Raw genomic sequence first — 22708 nt, forward strand, 5'->3', positions numbered from 1 at the left:
GGCTAAAGCTTCAGTGGAAGGGTTAATTGCAAAACTTGCTTGATTTTGCTGATAGTCACTTCTTGTTTTGGGGATTTGTCAACCCTCAGCGTCAGAGAAAAACTGAGGGGTGTGAATCAAAATACAAAATAGGTTTCCCGTAATGCAGAAATTAGTAATATTTTTAGATCAGACAACTGACTCACTTTGCGGACCTTCAAAGAATGGCTCTGGGATTGGTAATGCCACCATCATCCGTGGGTTTGGTTTTTGTTTTTAAATGAGACACTCTACATTTTAGGCCACAAATCCGGTGACTCCTTGAACAGAAGCTGACTTTCGGTTTGGGTGTTTCACTCCCTGCTCTGCCCTGAGACCCTGCTCCCGCTCTGGCCACTTCCCCTGAGGCTCCCCACCCACCCGCAACTAGCTCCTCTTGGCCCCCTTCCCTGAGGCCCCCCCCACTCACTCGTCCCTCCTCTTTGCCCTCCCTCCTCTGAGTGCTCCTGCCAGCCACTTGCTGATTGGTGGTCAGCTCCAAGGGTGCCAAACAGCTGATTGGCAGCCAGCCCGGGGGTCAGAACCACAGTGGTTGGTGGGTGCTGAGCACCCCCTATTTTTTTCTGTGGGTGCTTGAGTCCTGGAGCACCCACAGAGTTGGTGCCTATGGCTCCTTGCATGGCAGCATAAGGGCCAACACACGGCAGTGTTTTATTTCCCATTGCACTGGGGATGATCGGGAAGTTTAGAGTCCCAGTGTAACATGGGATGAGCCCCTGAGCAGCAGAGTGGATATTGTGGCAGTGGCGATGGCTGAGGCTAGCCACCCAAGCCTGAACACAGGGGGCTGGGTGGGCTTGGACTTAGTGGCTCATCTGAGCTGACGCTGTCCATACAGCAACACCCACACTGCTATTTTTAGCATGTAGCTCAAACAGAGCTAGCCCAGTTTGTCTACAGGCACTGGCAATCACACTTCCCAGATGCAGCACAGACTTACTCACAGGGTTCAGTGGTTGGGCTATGCAGGTGCATTGTGTCCAACTGCCCATTATAGATGAGGAGATTCATCCCCCCAATGGCCATATAAGATCCCCTACACACAGCCCTTTTATTGGGCTTTGCAAGGGGAACCAGAATTACACCCTCAGGAGCTGAAACATAAGACTATCAAATAATCTAAACTAAACTCTTCAAGGAATTGTGAGCTGATCCTGCAGCGTTTGCACACTGTATCTCTAATTTGCACCGTTAGTGGTTCCCCGAGTGAGCTCCTGCTGTACAGCATCTTGTGATGAAAAGTGACAACAAATGCACAGAAATCCAAATTTATTGCCGGGGTTTCTTTCCAACATTACTCACATGGACGAGCTGCTCCTGAGTGTCATATTCCTTTATGCACCTTTCCCAGTGACAATTTGTCTCATAAATAACGTCAGGCTCCTGTTTACATTCATCCTTATCCAGATCTTCTTTCAGGTCTGTCAGATGCTCCTGTAACACACAGTGTATTATATAAAGTGAGCTTGTTTCATCTGAATTCCTTAGTTCCGCATAGATTACAAGGCATGTATTAATTGATCATAAAGGAAAGGACAACTCATTATAACAATGTAACATTCTTGATGATCATGAAATACTGAGTTAAAAAGGGTCTTGCAGTTATGGATCTGCTTGAGGAAATCACCACTAGTGACAGGCCAATCTTAAAATGTTTGGGGGTCTGACACCCACATCTCTGGATTCCCACCAGCTAGATCAGATGTAGCATGAGGAAAGACTCCAGAGTCCATCATATTTATACACCCACAATTACTCTAGGGTAATATAATTATCCACATTTTACAGTGAGTATACTGAGGCAGAGAGAGACTAAGAGATTCACCACAATAAGTCTCAAGGAAGAGCAAGGAATTGAACTCAAGGCTTCTGAGTCCCAGGTAAGCACCCTAAGCACTGGACCAACCTTTCTCCTTGTGAATAGTTTGTTTCTTTTGTTACCTGGCTCTATCTGGCTGGAATAAGACAATGGAAGGGGAAAAGAGCCACTGAATCTTTTTAAACATTCAAAAAGTTTGGCTGAATCTTCTTTTATCCACACACATCTGTCCTTCCTCTACAATGATAGGTAATACTACTACTACTTAGCATTTATACAATGGTTTACATCCTTAGAGCACTTTACAGGCATGAACTAATTAATCCTCAAAACACTCCTGTGAGGTAGGCAAATGTTCACATACCAATTTTATCAAAGGGGAAACTGAGGCAGAGAGTTTAAGTAACTTGACCAAGACCATACATTCAGTCAGTGTTAGAGTAGAGCTCAGGAACCTCTGGCTCCTGCTCCATGTTTAGTCCACTAGCATGATGTAACCAACTAAGCCACCAGTTAGAAACCTTCCAAGTTCTAATCTCGACTTCTTGTCAAGTTGCTTAAAACTGCTCTGTGCCTCAGTTTACTCATCTGAAAATGAGGGAAATAATATTTTCCTATCTTTCTGCAGTATTACATGGATTGAATAGTTAAAGTTTGCAAAGTGATTTGAACATCTACATCACTATGTAAATGCAAATTATTATAATTAAGATGTAATGATGATTTAGCGCGCAGGCCTTGTAGCAGCCATGTGTATCACAGTCATTTCCAGCACAACACAGAGTGGTGGTACACAGTCTGTTTTCATTGGAACGTGACAATCAGAAGCAACTATTTACCAGGGAACATAATGCTATGCCGAGGCTCTCAACTAAATTGCACCACATCCCTCTTCCAACAACAGAAAGGGCTACATGACCCCAGGAGGGGGGCTGAAGCTTCAGCCTGCCCGACTTCTGCCACCCCGGGTGGGGAGGCTGAGGCCAAAGCCCGAGCCCCAACGCCTAGGGCTGAAGCCCTTGGGCTTTAGCCTCGGCCCTGCACAGTGGGTCTTGGACTTTGGCCCCAACAAGTCTAAGCCAGCCCTGGCAAACCTATTAAAATGGGGTTGTGACCCACTTTGTGGTCTTGACCCACAGTTTGTGAACCACTGTGCTACAGGAAATTACAGTACCATTGACTTCAGTGAAGCAGGCTGTATGGGCATGGGACATGTGTGTATATATGCTAAGACAGGCAGACAGGCAGGCCATGCTTTCACCTGGTCTTATCTTTGCAGCGCTTAACATCAGCAAACCACGTTCACCAGGACAAACAGTGCAACAGAAACTTGCCACAAAAATCCTCATCCTTTGGCATTTCATAAATTCACAGAATCCAAGGCCAGAATGGACCATCATGATCATCTAGTCTGACCTCCTGTATAACCCAGGCTACAGAATGTTCCCCAAATAATTCTTAGAGCATTCAACCAGAGCGAGTTAAGTGTCAGTCTCAAACCCACCAAGCTACAGGTGCAAGCTTCCCATTAGGATACATTGGAAATTAACAGCCTTATAATATAGTGGGTTCTTTGGTACCAGAGTTTCATAACAGGGTAAAATTTAAAAGGCATTTCAAGCAGGGCATTGGCCTCTGCACAGGAATGGATTTTACTCAATAATGGATTAGATTGCTATGATCCCACATCGATAGATTTACATGAGGAAGGAGATCACCATAAGGGGCAGTGTGCCTTTTACTGCCAGGCCTTACATACGTACAATTGTTTAGTACTGAGATTTGGAAATAAACAATCTATTTTTACTATTTTAGTTCTAATATTTTGTGTATAGTGAAGCCTCTTAGTAAGGGCAACTGCTGGCTTTTTGGGTTTGGGGCATTATAATAAGTGTTTGCTGGATACAGATTCTAATAAGTAGTTTAACTCAACAGCAGTGCTAAAACCCAGCTAAAGCAGCATTCAAACCAGCAAACGTGGCAACAAAGAGATGTCTTCCACAGACTGCTGCCATATGCAGACATGAACTGGGGTGGGGGCATAGATCGGCGTTCATGTCATGCTCCCCATCAGTACTTGACCTGGGCCAGGGAAGCTAACGATCGAACCAGCAGACCAAAGTCCTGGTCATGTGCCACTTGAGGCAGGTTGTGCATATGCTAAGACGATAAACGGGACATTCCTAATGGTTAAAAGAAGGGTATTACTCAGATGAGGCTGGTAATTACAGATAGCTCTAGCTCCCACTGTTGCAAGATTAAATGGAGGGCAAATTGAATAGTTGTCCCATTTAGATCTTAAAGAACAGCCTGGAATATTCATGGAAGCTGGAATTTTCAACTGGACCTAAGGGAGTTAGGTGCCCATATCCCACTGAATTTCAGTGAGAGCTGGGTGCCTAACTCCCTCACACTACTTTGGAAATCCCAGCCTGAAAGAAGATCAATCCAATATGATGGAACAAGGCCTGGAAGATTGTTATAATTATTAGAATTACAGTAGCAAGTAGGGGCACCAACTCAGATCAGGGCCCACTGTGTTAGGTGCTGTACAAATATAGAGACTATCCTTGCCTTGGAGAGTTTACTATCTAAGTAGACAAGACAGACTAAGGACTAGTCTACATGGGGAATTTTACCAGCATAATTATACTACTACGGTTATTCCAGAATGAGTAGTCATGTGTGGAGTTATAATGCTACAACTACATTGATAAAATTATACTTGTAAATTTCCCCATGTAGGCAAGCCCTAAAGGTGGGAGGGGAGCAGAGAGGTGAAGTGACTTGATACAGATCACGTAGCAGCTCAGTGGCAGAGTTGGGAACTGAATTCAGGTCTTCTGATTCCCACTCTAGTGCCCTATTCACTGAACAATACTAAGGAAAAAGCATGCTTTTACTGGAGACCAATGCATACTCATTTGAAAAGGGATGATATCTTGCAACCTTAAACTGTTATATTAACATCAAGCTTAATGTCCTCATTGTTAAAGCTCCTCACGACTCTGCCACTTCTCAACCAGTATCACATTGCCTCCATCCCCTGTGCTCCACCAACAAGCCCATCTTTGAACCCTTCTTTATCCACTGTTCCCAAGTTGCTATAGCAGTTTCTCCCCTTGCCTGAAGGGACCATCAGGCCACCACCCTCTCCTCTTTCAAACCTTTTCTCAAGACCCACTGGAGTGTTGCGATAATTAATTAGTTAATGCTTGTACAGAGCTTGGAAAGTGAGAAGTGCTACACAAAAGCTCAAGTATTATTATTAAAGCAGCCGTCATGATATCACATGCCAGGTGTGACTTTTATGTACATTTTTTACAACTCATGCATGGAGAGATTTGTTCTAATTAGCCCTTGATTGGTCTTTGGAAAAGGCTGCTCTGATAACAGAAAATTGCTGCAAGTTACAGAACAATTTCTGAGGGGCAGGTAGAATCTTTAAAACATATATCAGAGGCCTATACAAAATCAGAGATAGAAAAGTCTTAGGACTTTGAGAGGTGCTGAATATCTGTAGCTCCCACTAACTTCAGGTACAGTTGTGGGTAGAGCTGGTCAGAAACTTTCTGTCTAAATGTGTGTCCCCCTCCCCCCCAAGTCCTTGTCGGAAATGCAGTTTCTGACAAATGCAGTTTTTGCTGAAATTTTTTGATTTTCTATCAGCAAAATGGAAATGAAATATTTCGGTTCAGGTTGGGTCGACTCAAATCAAAATATTTCAGTTTGTCCAACTGAATCTAAACATTTCATTTTGGGTCAGTCAGACATAAATCTGTGACTGACTGAATTGTCAGGGCATCTCGTGCCCCCATTCTCATCTATGAGCTGGGCTCCTGGACTGGACTATATCTCCCACACTGCACTGCTGCTTTCCCTGTGGTTGAACCACTTAGGACATTATGGGAATGCATGATGGGAGGGCCATGCATGATGGGAGATATCCAGCTGGGGAGCCTGGCCCATGGTGGGGTTGTTAGGGCATGAGGCACCCAAACCACAACTCCAATGAGGCACCAGAGCAGCTCAGGTAGATGCTGGCAAATGTTGAATTGAAACAAAATGCAACATTTCCAAATCAACATATAGTGATAGACTTGAGCTCAATCTATTTATCTTAACAAAGAGAAGATTAAGAGGTGACTTGATTATAGTCTGTGTGTATCTAGATGGGGAACAAATAGTTAACAGAGGGCTCTTCAGCCTAGTGGAGAAAGGTAAAACATGATCCAATGGCTAGAAGTCGAAGATAGACAAATTCCGACTGGAAATAAGACATACATTTTTAACGATGAAAGTAATTAACAACTGGAACAACCATGGGTTGTGGTGGCATCACTGAATTTTTAAACCAAGATGGGATGTTTTTCTAATAGATCTGCTCTAGGAATTATTTGGGGGAAGCTCTATGGTCTGGGTTATACAGCAGATCAGACTAGATGATCACAGTGGTCCCTTCTGGCCTTGGAATCTATGAACTTTTCATTCCAGCAAAAAATTTTCAAGTTTTGATTTGGATTGGGTTAACAACAAATGTCAAAATATCAGCATTTCCTTCAGGATGGAAATTCCAGTCTTCGATGAGCTCTAGTTGTGAGTGCTCAGACCTGTTGAAAAACAGGTCCCTTTTCTACGGAGTCATCTAAGTCTATTCCTTCTGCCAAGGCAAGATTGCCCCTTACATGGTATTTCCAATACTTTGTTCAATCAGTTTTTAAATGCTTCAAGCCATGGAGAGTACACTTCTCTTGGGAGCCTGAGCCACAGATCTCCTCATTAGGAACTGCTTCCAAATACCCAGCCTACATTTTTCTTTTGTTAATTTCATCCAATTACTGCAAACTAGATCTCCTTGTATCACTCTACATAATCTCTCTCTTTTTTGGGTACTTACTTCATTCACAAGACACTGTGAGTCAGATAATAAGAAAAATACATGTACACAATGGCACTGGTATTCCCCATGATTCTGTAAATGTGATCACTGGTATTGGACATGCACCTCTCACAATCTGTATGCAATTAAAGGATGGTGCCAGTAAGTGTGCAGTAGTCTCTCCCAGGGCTTATCCGATACATATGCTTGGAAAGGCAGGAAATTTCTTTCAGATCTCTTTTTCGTTTACTATAAGAAATAAATATGCAGCCTCATTAGCCTTGGTGGCGGCCAGTTTGGTTTTTTAGGTCGTGTGCTTTGTGCTGTTGTGTGTTGTTGCACTCCTAAACTCAAAGCTCAAGAGAGATGCCTCTTTGCCCTAATCATGCTGACTCCAGCATGTTTATCTTTCCCTGATATGCTATCTTCATCAATTTTACCAGCCCCCAGATGACTGCACAAGTTGCTGTCCCCATGCATCATGCTGAAACCTGCTTCTGAACCAGTGCAGAAAGAGGAATTTGTCATCAACTCTTCTGTTCGCTTGACAATAACACAGCCTAATATTTCATGAAAATGAAGTGCCCAGAGCACCCCTGATAGTTTATAGGTGTGATAAAGGACAGTCAGATGGATATTGTCAGCCATTAAACAGTTTGCAATAGCAGAGCTCTGAAAAGAAAACAAAGGTCTGTGGGCCCTTCTCAGTGTCAAATGTTGTGTCAGTGATGATGCTATGAGCAATTCCGTACTCAGGAGAGAAGAAGCCCTTTCTGAGAGCTTTATACCTACATGCAAGACTTCCTCATAATCTATGTTTGCTTTGAGACATCAGTATTGGTAGCTTTGCACTGTAGAAAGGTCAAGCATAATTTTTATAAGTTACCAGGGCTGAAATAGTCCATCCTTCTCTCTTTCTTTCTGGGCAATTGCACCAGGAATCCAGCTCCCACAAACCCTTATAATGCTTCCCTCAATCAATCACAGAAACCCTGCTCCTGTACCTTGTTGGGTCTCTTTATTTGAGATCAGCTCAGCTGCCTTGCAAAGTTTTGATGCCTCATTACAAATTGCAGAGAAACATGAAGTGAATATTGTTCCCAAAGACAATGCAGACCCATCAGCTCGCTGCATCAGGCTGACAAGACAGTATGTGCCAAGAGGGTTACCTGTGTGGCTGGGGAAGCTGGTGGCATACCCTCAACTTCAGTCTTGACTTTGCTGCGCTTGTGAATTACTGGGTTGACTGTGCTGCTCACGGCTGACTCACTGCTCTGCTTGTTCTAGGAAAGAAAAATTGGGGGTGATGTGGCATTAGGGTTTGAAGAAAAAATACAGCCTCATAACATCATGACCGGTTTATGGCAAACTGGTACGGAAAAAGAACTGGGCTGGTTATTAGGGCCACCTGCCCAGGACACAGATCTAGTACTAGCTGTCTACACTGGGTGATATTTACCCATTTGGAGTGTGCACAGAGAGAGAGAGAGAGAAAATAAAGGAAAGAGGGAAGGCCTGAAAAAAGCACTTGTGCCTATTTACTGATGCCATTCCCCTCTCAGCCACTGCTTCAGTTTCAGAACTCTCTAGACCCTGTCAAATTTAGCCAATTGCTGATTAACACCCACACTGCCACCCCGCCACCCCAAGAACAAGCCATGGGTTATTTCTCGAAACGATGAAATAACATGGTAAGAAAGCAATTAGTTTCTATATTCTGCTTTCATGTGGTGTTTTCTCTATACTGTGTGTGTACATGAGAGGGTGTACACACTTGGCTGCGCCAGAAAAAAATAAGCGTGGCTACAAGAGAAAAAGCACGTGACACACGCACAAACAGCAGGCAATGAAATTAGAATATTAAAACTGTAATGACATTGCTGTTAATTACTCAAGATCTGTACAGTATTTATGTAAATGGAGACTCCACTTCCACCACCTACATTATTTTGGAACTCAACTTGTTAGGAATGAAATAAAGCAGAAGAAAACAAAACCAGTCAAATAACCCTTCAATAACAAACCAGAGTACGCAGTCCAGCACCTATGACATACTCTAGAACAACCAATCTAGACAGTCTACTCCAGAAAAATAAAATATAAGAACAAACTGAAATGGTTAGGTAATGGAGTGAAATAAGTCTTTTCGTAGTGACAAAATGGTAGTTTAAACTTCCAAGTACTGAGAGTAAGAAGCAAAAATTATTAAAAATATGCCATGTGTACTCACTAATATTCAGCTGGTGTGTGTACTCAAGGTATACATATGTTTGGTGCCTGTGCATACATTGCGTATGGCTGATTATGAAAATGGGCCCCACAAGTTTATAAAACGGACAATAAAATCAATACAATTTACACCCAGACCAAGAGCCCATTTCACAGATGTCTTCCCAATGTCATTTGAAAAGTGTGTGTGAGGGGTGGTGGTGGTAAAAATTCCTCTAGACTGGATTTCTAAAATGAAAACCAGCCCCTTCTTTAGCACAAAAGGTAAACTGGGATCTGACATGACCACAAGTCCTAAGATGCTTTGCTTTCTGTCTCTTAGCAAACAAAGTGAGGGAAAGTATATGGTGGTTTTAAAAACATCTGCATGATTTACAACATTAGCAGAGGAGCAGGTCAAATAAAGGAAAAGCAGATTGGTGAAAAAACTACTTGAATTTGATTCACTGCTCTTAGACTCCAATATAGCAAAGTGCTTAAGCATGTGCTTATGTCCCTGTAACTTTAATGGAACCTAAGAACTTAAGTGTTTCGGTAATAGGGACAGACTTATACATATGGCTAAGTGCTTTGCTGAATAAAGGCCCTAGAGGGTCATAATATGTTATTTGTAAATATGCATATGGCTGCTTCACAGTCACAAAAATGCTTTGTAGTTACATCTGATGTTTGCTGTTTGCTATTTGTCACTCTTCTGTTGAAAAGTTTCATCATCCAGTCAGGGAGGAGAAAATATAACAGGGATCTCAAACTCCAATCACCATGAGGGCCACATGACGACTAGTACATTGGCCAGAGGGCCGCATCACTGAAACCTTTTCATACAACGATACAAAAGTATAGTCAAAAATGGAAGAAAAAAAAAAAGAAGAGTAATATAGTATGCTATTAAAAGTCAATGTATAAACTTTTAAAAAACTGTAATGTGAAGAGGGGTTTTAATAAATACTCAGTAATGCACCTCACTCAAAAAACAAAACACGTATTTACTTTTAGAATTACTTCAGTTAAAGCCCTCTCCTCTGCCCCCGGCCCCGCCCCCACTCCGCCTCCCACCCCTTCCTCACCCCCATTCCAACACTTTCTCCAAAGTCCTTGCCCCAACTCCGCCCCTATTCCAACCCCTTGCCCAAATCCCTGCCCCGGCCCTGCTTCTTCTCCGCCTTCTCCCCTGAGCGCGCCGTGTCCCCACTCCTCCTGCTCCCTCCTGGAAAGTCCTAAGTGCCGCCAAACAGCTGTTTGGCGGCAGGAAGCGCTGGGCTGTAGGCGGAGGAGTGGGAATGCAGCACACTCGGGGTGGGGGGAGAGGGAGGGTTTGGGGAGCTTGGCTGCCCATGGAGTCAGCACCTATGGCGGGTCGCAGGAAATAACTCTGTGGGCCACATGTTTGAGACCCCTGAAATATAACACGACCAATCACATGAATAACAGAGTCATCATGCGCATTATGGGTGAAATCCTGTCCCTACTGAAATCAATGGGAGTTTTGGGGGTAAGTTTCCCCCAAGTGGTCTACTTGCTGTAACCCATCCATGAGTCTTTGCTCCCCCCAAGACCACATTTATAGATTGATGAGACTGCTTGATACCCTGGATGGGACACCTACCGCTTGCACCGATGAACACTGGATACATGAGCAGAATTTAGGAATGGCTTGATAACTTAAACCAAGAAACATTCTGAATGCATTTAATTTTTGCTCAGATATTCAGATGTGCTGACCACCCACAACTCTAACTAAAGTCAGCGAGAGCTGCAGATGCTCAGAACCTCTGAAAATTAGGCCTTATTTCATCAGCTCTAATGGATAAGCTTTTTCAATAGCAGCTAAATTTCACTGCTTGGCTGTATTAAACACATCACATTACCTGAGCTGGCTCCTACCTGATTAGAGTCAGAGATGCAGCTGTTGTTATTAGTGATCTGAGCGGGAGCTGGGTTTACAGAGATAACAGCCATGTGTTGTCGTGGAGGGAACGTGGGGGATGGCTGGATCAAAGGTGGTGTATGTCCAAATGCTGAGCTCAAGCCTCTCTGCTGACTCAGGATCTGCTGGTAAGTCACTGGGTTGATGGGATGGGGGAAGCTGAATGCTGGACTGCAATAAATATACAAATACAGGAGGGAAAATTACAAGGAGAAGTTATTTTAAAAAATGAATTAAAACCGTGGCTAGTGATTGGAGTAAGGGTAGAACTTCCTGCTAATTATGGGAAAGAGGATAAAATAGGGAAACTAGATTTTCTTTAATCTTCCATGATACACACTATGGAATATTTTTGACACAGATATTATTGGTCTCATCTGTACTTTGGCATATTTATGGACCCCTTCTATTCACACACAATACTGCTAGAGATTTCTTTTTGTAAGGTGTTTGAAAAGTGTGGATTACAATGGGGGGAAAACCCACACATCTTGCTTTGCAGCTGTGCAAGGTTTTTCCAGGTAGACCTCTTTTGCAACTTCCCAAGCTTGTGGCTATGCTACTCTTAATACAGAAGTGAAGTCACCTGGCTCTCAGGCACAAATTGAAGAGGGAACATTTAACAATCAATTTCACATATTTAAAAAATATGAAATTTACTCTGCATTCAAATGAGCTGGATGATGGCTTATGGGACTACTAAAATATGTAACCCTTCTCCTGCAGGTCACTAGTTCAACCCCAGTTTAGATCACTCATAGCCAGAAATCATTCCCATCTAATGGTTATTTGGTTGCCAGTGTGGTTTCAGACCAGAATGTAGTAGACACGCCATAAAAACTACCCTCAGAACTGCCAACTTCTAATTCTGCTGCTGTCAATCTAGCACTTTAGGGGCTGATTCAATGAACATTTATATACATATAACTTTACTCACAAGGAAAATTACCCACAGGCACAAGTGCTTGCAGGACTAGGCCTTAATTAGCAGTATGTTCATGTTTTTATTTTAAATAATAAACTTGACTAGGCAATTACGGCTGCATCTATTCTAAACCAGTTAATGACAACATGACCAAAAAGGAAAGGCCAAAGTCACTACCCTGTTAAAAAGCCCTTGTGGCTAAATAAATGTTAATGGTTAATGACATAATAAGAGCTGATGACAGGTTACTGTAGAGCAACTATTCTATATAACAGAACCATCAGAAAACTCACTTTATAACATATGACCATCCCTCTGTGGTGAGATGCATTAAATTGCGTCACGGCTGCCACTGATGAAATTTTAAGTGGTTAAAAATAAAAAAAGTCAATCTGTACACAATTTATTAGCCGTTAAACTGTTTTCTATGTATGACACACACTAAAAATTCTTAAGATTTAACATATGCCTTGTAAAATATATATTAAATGGTTCTAAATTTATTATTATTATTATTGTGGTAATGCCTAGAGGCCACTAGTCAAGGATCGGGACCCCACTGTGCTAAGCAACGTACACAGATATAATGAAAAGATAGTTTCTGGCTCAAACAGTTTACAGTGTAAGTATAAGACAAGAGACTTGAAGTGGATACAATAGACGGGGAGAACTCATGGGAACAGTGGGATGATAAGTGTGATGAGTAGTTAAAATCTGGAGGTTTCCTAAAGCTAGAATTATAAGTACTTCAAAAAATGTTACCTGACAAAGCAAGTTTTCAATTAAATATCTAACTTTTTACTAACAATAAGATCAATCATTTTTTAGGAGTGCATAGCTTCTATGAACTCTTGCATTTCTTTTTAGGTGTCTAGAATGACATTATCAATAGGGAAAAAAAACAGACCTAACTTCTCAGTGATAAAAATAATACTACTACAGTGTGAAACCTGCCTTAAGCAACCACTCAAGGAGCTGACAACACTGGTTCCTTTAAGGTAAGTGTTTTCTAATTAAGGATGGAACAGAATTTTACTCAAGAGCCTAGATTTTTAAAAATCAGTGTTTAAAGTTAGGCTCCTAAATCCACACAGGAATTATTTTTTTAAAATTGTGGCCAATACATTTGGGGATACTTTGAGGTACTAAGATGTGAGATTTCCTAATTAGGCCAGTCAAACCATTCATAGCAAACATTTTAACAGATGAATTTAGCTCTTCTTCTGCTTGCAAAGAGATATGAACATATTATTATCAATAAAAATCTGGCAACTAATATTCCCTCCCAGAAAAATATATATACTCTACAGTACTATCATATGCACCATTGCAGAAGAAACAGGCTAAATGTAGATTATATGCACATGCATGAAATCAAAGAGAGGTTTCATTTTAATATACAACACAGACCCAATATACATTTTTGGAACAAGATTCCATGCAATACTAGATGGCCAAACCTTAAAAGGTTCCTTTTCTGCAGCTTTAATTCTGACAATGGAATAATTATATAGGCACAATATCAAAGAAACAAAAGTCTAAATGGAGCTGCTTGAACTGCTTTACCTTATTGCCCCTGCAGATAAATGGCCATAGGAGCCACTAGCAGCAGAACTACTTCTGGAGTTATTAATATAAGCCACCAGGGAGTTAGGGGAGGTCCTGATCATTGTCTGAAGATCAATGCTGGCATCAGACAGTGGGGATATGGAGAGGGCTCGCTTTCTGCTTAATCTTGGAGTAACCCTTGGGCTTGAAAATCTTGACACTGTAGGAAAGAAAAAAAAGTGTGCCTAGTTAGACAAAAGCAGGCGTTACTTGTTTTAGTTTTTATAGGAAGAATAAATGAAAGCAGTTAGCAGCACAGGACCTTGCCATGTAACATTTATTTTAGCATTGGGAATGGGATTTGACCTGGGAACACATGGAAGGGTTGTGTGTGTACACACACACACACACACACACACACACACATACTACAGAAAAATTCTTTTTGTTGCCATGACCGTGATTCTTGTGGAAGAGAAGAAGAAGGACTCAGGTGAATAATTATAACAGGGATTCTTGACTGAGGTTGCTGAACTCAGATGCAGCCTTTGGTTTTGCCTGATTTTCTAGCTCTCAGGAGGTCTGATTCCACCACACAGGCTCTTCTTGAGGCCAAGATTCAACAAGGAATACAAGCATGTGATTAACTTTAAGCATGTGAATAATCCCATTGAGGTTGATGGGGTAGTTTGCTGAATCAGGGCCAATAAGCCCGGAGTGTGGATTATCACTTTCTCATTTGCACCACTTCTGCACTGACATAACTTCAGTGGCTTCTCCAGTGCAAGGAAGAGAAGTGTCTGGCAATCACTTTCTTAAAAAAATAGGGCCCAATCATGCACATGCTCTGTGTAAGGGGCTTCTGGGGTCTGACTTAAAGTCCATTTAAATCAATGCGAGTCTTTCCATTGACTTGCATGGACTTTGGGTGAGGCCCTTGTTGCATTAGCAATGACTGTAGGATCTGCTGTCTAATTTGGGGCAGGGACAGTCTTTGTGTTGTGTGTTTGTATAGCACCTAGCCCAGTGGGGACCTGGTCCATAACAGGGTTCCGAGGTGCTATACAATTCACAATACAAAGAAATAACATATCAATAACAGTAACACTTTTACTCATTTTGATTTCCTAAAAAGCAGATGAAATTGAGAGTTTGCACTAAATGAAAAGTCTGCAGGGTGAGTAACAAGGTGTTTATTCACTAGAGGAGCCTGGATAAACACGAGATTCCAAAGGGCCCATTTTTAATTACTTTTACCTAAAAATAATTAACAGATGTATTTATTCCTTCATTCTTTACTCACAGATGGATGCTCTAAGGTTGCAGGGAGACGTGGCACTCTTCTTTCCAAACTGAATGGTTTTCAATCCCTGCTTTAAGGTCCCTGCTGCACAAAGTGATAACTATGGAACTACTTATTATTGGCACCTCCAAAATTATACGCCTCAAATTTTACATTAGAAGGGACTGCTTGGCTCATAGGGATGATAATGGGACATGATGCCTTGTGCATCTCATCCCGAGTAGAGCTGGCTTGAATATGGGGTACCGGACTATCATGATTTCACTCCTTCATTTTTCAACAACATTTTGAAATTTCTGACCAGCTCTAAACACTAGTTCAGATCCAGATGAGGTGAGCATCAGTTAAAAAATGTTCCCATTTGATGATGGTTTGGGGACCTATGTTAAATGGGCTGGAGGCCTGATTCTTAGCAGAGAGGCATCTCACCAAAAAACACCATCAAACTGGGCAACGGTTGGCACCCTTGTTGGCATTCTCAGAAGAGGGGCTCTACTGAATGAGAAAAGGGGGAGAGACGTAGAGAGCTTCTTGTGTTCATGTGAATACACTTCAAGATACCTGGGTGATGGGCAAGGTGTAAGAACCAAGAGTGATAGAAATACAGCATGGGGATGGAGATTGCACTGCACTGATCCCTAGATCCTCTCCAAGCTTAGGGGTGAATGTAGAGAAGCTGCTGGCCTTGCTTTTCAGTCCTTGGATGACAAAAAAGAGCTTCAGTCTCTGGGACTGTCAATCAACACCTTGCACCAGCACTCAATTAACTTAAAATTAAAAAGAACAAAGTCTCGGAAGATTACTCTGAACACGGTGATTTTCAGTGACTTAGTGGTAAGAGAAGTGGACTGGAATAGCACCACATCAGAGCGGAAGGAGAATCTTAGAAATTGTGTATGTGCATTAGTCTAGAGGAGGAAAGGAAATGAAATGAGCATTGGACAATGCAGAGCATCCACTTAATGAAAGAGGTGAGACTCCAGGAGCCTAGAAAGTAAATTAAGAATTTTAAGAAAACCTATTTGACAGCTCAAGCACAAAGTGCAGGCTCTTACCCTCAGAGGGGACCTGCCAGGACCTGGACCCTGTCAGTCAATCAGGCATGAAGTCATTTCCACCTTACCTGGTTTTGGTTGCAGGAGTCTGAAATAAGTGGAGAGCTTACACTGGATTAATTTGGACTCTCCCAGCACTTAGGTGCATTAGTGATTGGAACATATGACTTCGATGGGCAAATTTACACCGTAAATCAATGGGGTTGCACAGGTTGCAGTCAGGGCAGAATTTGGGGCTGAGCTTTGCAAAATATTAGAGGATCAGATCCAAATGTTTGACTGAGGCCTATCTACATCTGGAACTGTTGGTCACATCGAAAGTGGTGGGAGCAGCATATATACTGTGGTAGGTCACCTATTTTTCTAGGCTTTTATATTTAGAAGATGCTACTGCCGTGTAATCCAAAATGACGACCTGCTAGGCTCCTGCTAGCCTGCTAATAGCCCATGTGACAAACCCAATCAGCATTCAGCATCTGCATTTCAAGCACCTTTCCTCAGTAGGTGAGAGTGCAGCGTTACCAATTCTTTCTTTTCCAGCAGCTGTCTCTGCTGAGCCCCTACCTTGCAGAGGCCTTATGAGGATAAATACATTAAAGACTGTGAGGCACTCAGGAACTTATATGGCCCCCATTACCACAGTTATAGTGTCTAAGATAGATAGGCAGATGGCAAGGGCTCTTGTTTTTCCATATCTGCCTCTCCTTGGGGCTAGAGCATCAATGCGGACCAGTTACTATTTATGTAATGCCAAATGTACATTAGGCACTTTACAGACAAATACGAGGACAAGATCTCAGCCTTGCAGACAACATATAGGTGAGCGGTGGTGAAATGGGATATAACAAAAGTGAGGGACAGAGCAGCAATGTGTCTTGCAGCTTCCTTGGTGTGTCTTAGATCTTTACAGCTGCGAGGTGTAGTAGGATTTCACTTCACTTACTGCCCCCAATTGTTTTATATTGGTGCACTCATATACATCACACCTCAAGATAAATGAGTTCCAGGCTCAGAACAACCCTCTGTGACAGGGAAGCTCTATCGCAATCCTCATTTGGCAGATGGGAAACTGAAGCACAGATAGATTAAGTGACTTTCCTAAGGTCACACAGTCAGTCTACAGTAGAGGTAGGAATAGAACCCAGGTCTCTTAAAGCTCAAGCCAGAGTTCAAGCCATTAGACCACCCTTACTACAAGCTCTCAGCTGCATAGGAAGCATTTGGATTGATTCTGACCACTCCTTTCTGCAGTTCCATTTCATGGCATCTCCCCAATCACAAGGTGGAACTGCCACTTTATTGTGACTAACATTAATGCAACCCAGTGTTGCCAGCTTCTGTGATATTACTGCAAGTTTCACAATCTTTGGAGGTTTTCTTAGAACTTCTGCTCCTGGAGATACGTGATTAGGTGAGAATCCTGGCTTTCCTTTTCGTTCTTACAAAAGTAAGTGTCTAGCCCGCATGGTTGTAAAGAAAAGCTTAAAGTGACCCAAATGCAACCTAAAGTCTCAAAAGCGAGAAGTCAAATATAAAGAACTCAAAATGTTATTTCAAACAAATCTCATGAGCGACAAGACTTTGGGGAAGCCTGACTCCTGAGTTTTGAACGATTGGGGTTGGCCACACTGAGGCTTATTCTTGTCAGACTTAGTGCCGTCTAAGTGGCAAGTTGGAGATGGACAGGCAGATTTAAGGATGCAAATACATTATGGATGCAAACATTTCCTGAAAAAGGCAAGTCTGTTAATAGCAATAAAAACACTGCAGGATTTGTGTTAATCCATTTGAACAGTAAAGTCTACCATGGTGCTGCTATTCCTGATCTGATGAGAAGGTAAAAAATGAACTACACAAGCAGAGATTGTCTAGAACCAAAAAGTCAGAAGCAAAAATTGTCACATTTGGATATGGACCTCAAACATTGCAGATGGCCCTTAAAACTAGGGCCTGAACAGACATCCTGCATCCAAACAACCCTAGACTTCAGGAATGTTCCAATCTGGATTCAGATCAGAACCACAAGGCTGGGGCCTAGCTCTAACACAGAATAAAATTTAAAATAGCTTATGTTAACATTCTGGGTTTGAGCTAGGCCCCAGCCTCGTGGTTCTGATCTGGATCCAGACTGGAACATTCCTAAAGTTTGGGGTTGTTTAGATCCACAGTTAGTTCCACTCATGTAGAAACTGGGGGCAGCATAGTCAAATGGCTGGGGAATTGGCCTGAGACTCCTACTCCCAGCTCTGCCAATGAGCTGCTGTGTAACCTCCAGCAAGTCATTCAATGCCTCTGTTTCCTCTCATATCGTTTACCTTGTTTGTTTAAACTGTAAGTATTTTGGGGTAAGGATTGTCTTGTATTATATGTTTGTATAGCACCTAGCACAATCGGGCTCTACTCTGAGTTGGGGCCTCTAGGTGCTACTCTACTACAAATTCTATCTATCCAGATACAGATATTGTTTTCTGCATTTGTATTCCCCCCGTCTTCTATTCCTGTAACAGAAGGAAGCAGGCCACATCTGACAGTCATATTTATCTCTGTTACTCCCACACCTCAAGGGAGATCTGTTTATTAATGTGCCACTTCCCTTGATAAATTACTAAATAGAAAGAAAAGCCTTGTACTCATTTCTCGCTGCTCCTTCCAGTGATTTATGTCCACAGAGCCAGTTCAGCCATCGCTCCCCATTAATCTGTAGAGGGAAGAAGTCCTGATGTCCAACAGAAGCTCTGGTTTTATTGGTGCAGCCATTCAGTGCACCCTCCACTGCACGCAGGTATATTCTTTTTTTTTTTTCCCCGTGTAAAACTCCGCTGGAAGCTGTCAGATTCTGCAAGCTGGGCTGGGACGTTTCCAGCACAAATCAAGTAATATGCATTTTATTAGTGTCTGCTCTAATTTAGATCTTCCAGGCACTGTGGGATGTGTAAAGTGGTCTGATCGAGGATCTGTGAGGCTGGGTGTATGTTTTACACTAGGGTCTCTCTGATACTAGGGGTTTTCAGACATAGCTTTGACCTCAAATCATGTTACACACGAATGATTCCTCTTCCAGTGTGGATAGCAACACAAAGTAGCCAAGAAGGAAGGTGGCTAGGGAATAGAAAGTTTGTTTTACTACATAGAAAATGAGCAGTAACACCCGGAGGAGAAAAATATATCTATGATAATTATCCAAAGCAGGTAATTATTAGCATCATGGACACTGTTAATAACCCTAACCTGCACCACTTTCCGCTCCAAGTGCAAGGCACATTTCTTTGACCTTGCCTTTGCTTACAGAAACACATATCAACAGGCCTGTTTAACTACAAAAACGACAACAAAACAACACACACATACTACCAAAACAAGGCACTTCACTCCACACGCTTCTCCTTCTGGGGAGCGGATTCGAGTACAAAAAACACATGACAGATATGTATTCACATTGCACTATGGGAAATCACTCAGGCACTACGGGGATGAGCATGGTATAAAAATCTATATAGTATAGAATAGAATAATACTATTGGCCTGACCTAATCCCTTACGGTGCCACACACTATTATTAGATGATAAACAGCAAGACAAATAACAATGAAGAGACACCGTGGTCAGGTTTGTCTGTGGGAGTGGAACTTGGGACTTCTAGATGTAAAGCATGAGCCTTGACTTCCCTAGGCTAAAGGTCCAACATGTCCCCAGGACACCTTTCTAAGGCAAATGTCATGGAACTTTCCAGATACTAATAAAGCCTCATGATACCCTGTGAGGCAGGTAAATATTAGACCCATTTTTCAAACACCTAGGCTTGTGTCTAACCACAATGACTCTTAAAATAAACTCCAAAAATAAAGTCTCTCCCACTGCACACAGCCTCTCCTCCCTAAGGCTCTGTCTTTCTGCTCTCCCAGCATTCTCACTCCCACTTGCCAGGTTTCTCTGTAGGAGTCTATTTGTTCCCAGAAGCCTCTGTCTCCCTGAGAACTCTTTCTTTCTGCAGGGCTTGCAGCCTGGCATCTTTCTGCTACTCTTCATAGGGGCCAGATGATCCTTGCTCAGGTCTGTCTACTCAGTAACTAGTGTTGGCTGACCACAGTCCTCTAGCCCTTAAGGGGCAAGCCACCCTGTTACAGGCAGTTTCCCTATTCTGAAATTGTTGAAAGGTCCCTTTCAAACTCAAAAATTCTCACATTCCCTGCTCAGCTGTACTAAAAAGTGACATTCTGAAGGCTAGACTGCCAGTCAATGGCAAAGCGAGACTATCCCAAGAGATGTGACACCCACTTGCCTGCTCTAGTCAGTAAGTAACACTCTCACTCAACTAAGTACATAGTATTCCTAGCAGGGGTGGTCGTGTTCCTTTAAGAAAAACCCCTGTCCCTCCTGTGTCAGTGGCAGCTGAACTAGAGTGTCTTCTACCACTTCTATTTCAGCTCCAGCTAAAACCCATTAAAGTCAATGGGAGTCTTTCCACTGACCTTGATGGATTTTGGATCAGGGACTAAATATGGATTTAGCAGACTATCGTTAGGCACAGAGGCTGGAAAATTTTCGCCTTTATTTTTCATTTAATTTCCCTTCCCAAAACTCACAATGCACTAATTTTTTTGAAGAAAAAATAAAAAAACAGAAAAACCAATCTCATGGCCTGATCCTGATTAGTGCTTAGAATTAAAGGTGCTGAACACCTCACAAGATCAGGCCCGAAGTGCATGAGAATGATGAACTCAGTTTTTGTTAAGGTTAGAAAGATTTTATTACACCTATCTTGGAACTCTAGAATGCTTCAACTTGGAATATATATATATATTTCTGATAGTGAAGAACAGAAAATGTTAAGCCAAAAGAATTCCCCCCATCCTTCACCCCCAAATTCAGAAGATTCAAAATGCAGGTTTAGAATGGAATGGGCGTGGGGTTTAAACTAGAAGTTGCACCCTTAACTATGGACCCTTGATGTGGGAATTGTGGCGGGCATCCCACATAAGATCAATACAAACTTTACTTCACTCCCTAAGAACATGAGAATGGCCACACTGGGTCAGACCAATGGTCCATTTAGCCTAGTATCCTGTCTTCTAACAGTGGCCAGTGCCAGATGCTTCAGAGGCAATCAACAGAACAGGCAATTATCAAATGATCCATCCCCTGTTGTCCAGTTCCAGCATCAGACAGTGAAAGGTTTAGGGACACCCAGAGCGTGGGTTATACTTTTGGCCTTCACAGCATCCTCTTGCAATGAGTTCCACGGGTTCACTGTGCGTTGTGTGAAGTACTTCTTTTTCTTTGTTGTAAACCTGCTGCCTATTAATTTAACAGGGTGACCCCTGGTTCTTGTGTTAAGTGAAGGTGTAAATAACATTTCCTTATTCACTTTCTCCACATCATTAATGCTTGTATAGACCTCTATCATATCTTCCCTTAGCTCTTTTCTAAACTGAACAGTTCCAGTCTTTTTAATCTCTCCTTATAGGGAAGCTGTTCAATATCCCTAACAATTTTTGTTGTCCTTCTCTGTATTTTTTCCCCAATTCTAATATATCTTTTTTGAGATGGGGCAACCAGACCTGCATGCAGTGTTCAAGGTATGGGTGTCCCATGGTTTTATATACTGGGATTATGATATTTTCTATCTTATTATTTATCCCTTTTCTAATAGTTCCTAACATTCTGTTAACTTTTTTGACTGCCACTGTACATTGAGTGGATGTTTTCAGAGACTTATCCACAATGACTCCAAAATCTTTTTCTTCAGTGGTAATAGCTAATTTAGACCCCATTATTTTGTATGTATAGTTGGGATTATGTTTTCCAATGTGCATTATTTTGCATTTATCAACATTGAATTTCATCTACCATTTTCTTGCCCAGTTACCCAGTTTTCAAGATCCCTTTGTAACTCTTCTCAGTTTACCTTGGACTTAACTATCGTAATTTTGTATCACCTGCAAACTTTTCAAATTCCCTGTTTACTCCCTTTTCCAGATTATTTATGAATATGTTGAATAGCCTTGGTCCCAGTATAGACCCTGGGGGATGCCATTATTTATTTCTCTTCACTGTGAAGACTGTTTATTCCTACCCTTTGTTTCCTATCTTTTAACTAATTACTGATCCATGGGAGGACCTTCCTTCTTCTTTCAGGATTACTTACTTTGCTTAAAAGCCTTTGGTGAGGGACCTTGTCAAAGGCTTTTTGAAAGTCTGAGTACACTATATCCACTGGATCATCCTTGTTCATGTTTCTTGATACCTCAAAGAATTCTAATAGATTGGTGAGGCATGATTTCACTTTACAAAAGCCATGTTGACACTTCCCCAACATATCATGTTCATCAATGAGTCTGATAATTCTATTCTTTGCTATATTTTCAACCAATTTTTTCGGTACTGAAGTTAGGCTCACTGGCCTGTAATTGCCAGAATGGCCTCTGGAAACTTTTTTAAAAATCAGCATCACATTAGCTATCCTCCAGTCATCTGGTACAGAGGCTGATTTAAGTGATAGTTTACATACCACAGTTAATAGTTCTGCAATATCCTATTTGAGTTCCTTCAGCACTCAGGTGAATTCTACCTGGTCCTGGAAACATATTAATGTTTAACTTTTCAGTTTGTTCCAAAACTACTTCTACTGACACTTCAATCTGAGGCAGTTCCTCAGATTTGTCACATAGCCCACGTCCAGACTAACCCGCTGTATCGGCGGGTTAAAATCGATTGCTCGGGGATCGATATATCGTGTCTAGTCTGGACGCGATGTATCGATCCCCGAGCGCGCTTACATCGATTCCGGAACTCCATCAACCCGAACGGAGTTCCGGAATCGACACGGAGAGCCGCGGATATCGATCCCGCGCCGTCTGGACGGGTGAGTAACTCGATCTTAGAAATTCGACTTCAGCTACGTTATTCACGTAGCTGAAGTTGCGTATCTAAGATCGATTTTCCTCCCCTAGTCTGGACGTGGCCATAGAAAGAATAGTTCAGATG

The 22708-nt window shown here is 42.1% G+C and overlaps 1 protein-coding gene across 1 annotated transcript in view; it reads right to left on the reverse strand.

The window, feature by feature from the left end:
* The window catches only part of GLI2 (GLI family zinc finger 2), a 269012-nt gene that overhangs the window by 24324 nt on the left and 221980 nt on the right, over positions 1 to 22708 (reverse strand). Inside the window, exons 6-9 of the mRNA XM_050916982.1 lie at positions 13385 to 13586; positions 10851 to 11064; positions 7907 to 8020; positions 1342 to 1473 (exon numbers count right to left, since the gene is read on the reverse strand). Of these exons, the coding sequence (XP_050772939.1) occupies positions 1342 to 1473; positions 7907 to 8020; positions 10851 to 11064; positions 13385 to 13586 (662 nt within the window). The remainder of the gene's footprint in view (positions 1 to 1341; positions 1474 to 7906; positions 8021 to 10850; positions 11065 to 13384; positions 13587 to 22708) is intronic.

The sequence above is a fragment of the Gopherus flavomarginatus genome, chromosome 10, assembly GCF_025201925.1.
Source record: "Gopherus flavomarginatus isolate rGopFla2 chromosome 10, rGopFla2.mat.asm, whole genome shotgun sequence".
NCBI classification, from domain to species: domain Eukaryota; kingdom Metazoa; phylum Chordata; order Testudines; family Testudinidae; genus Gopherus; species Gopherus flavomarginatus.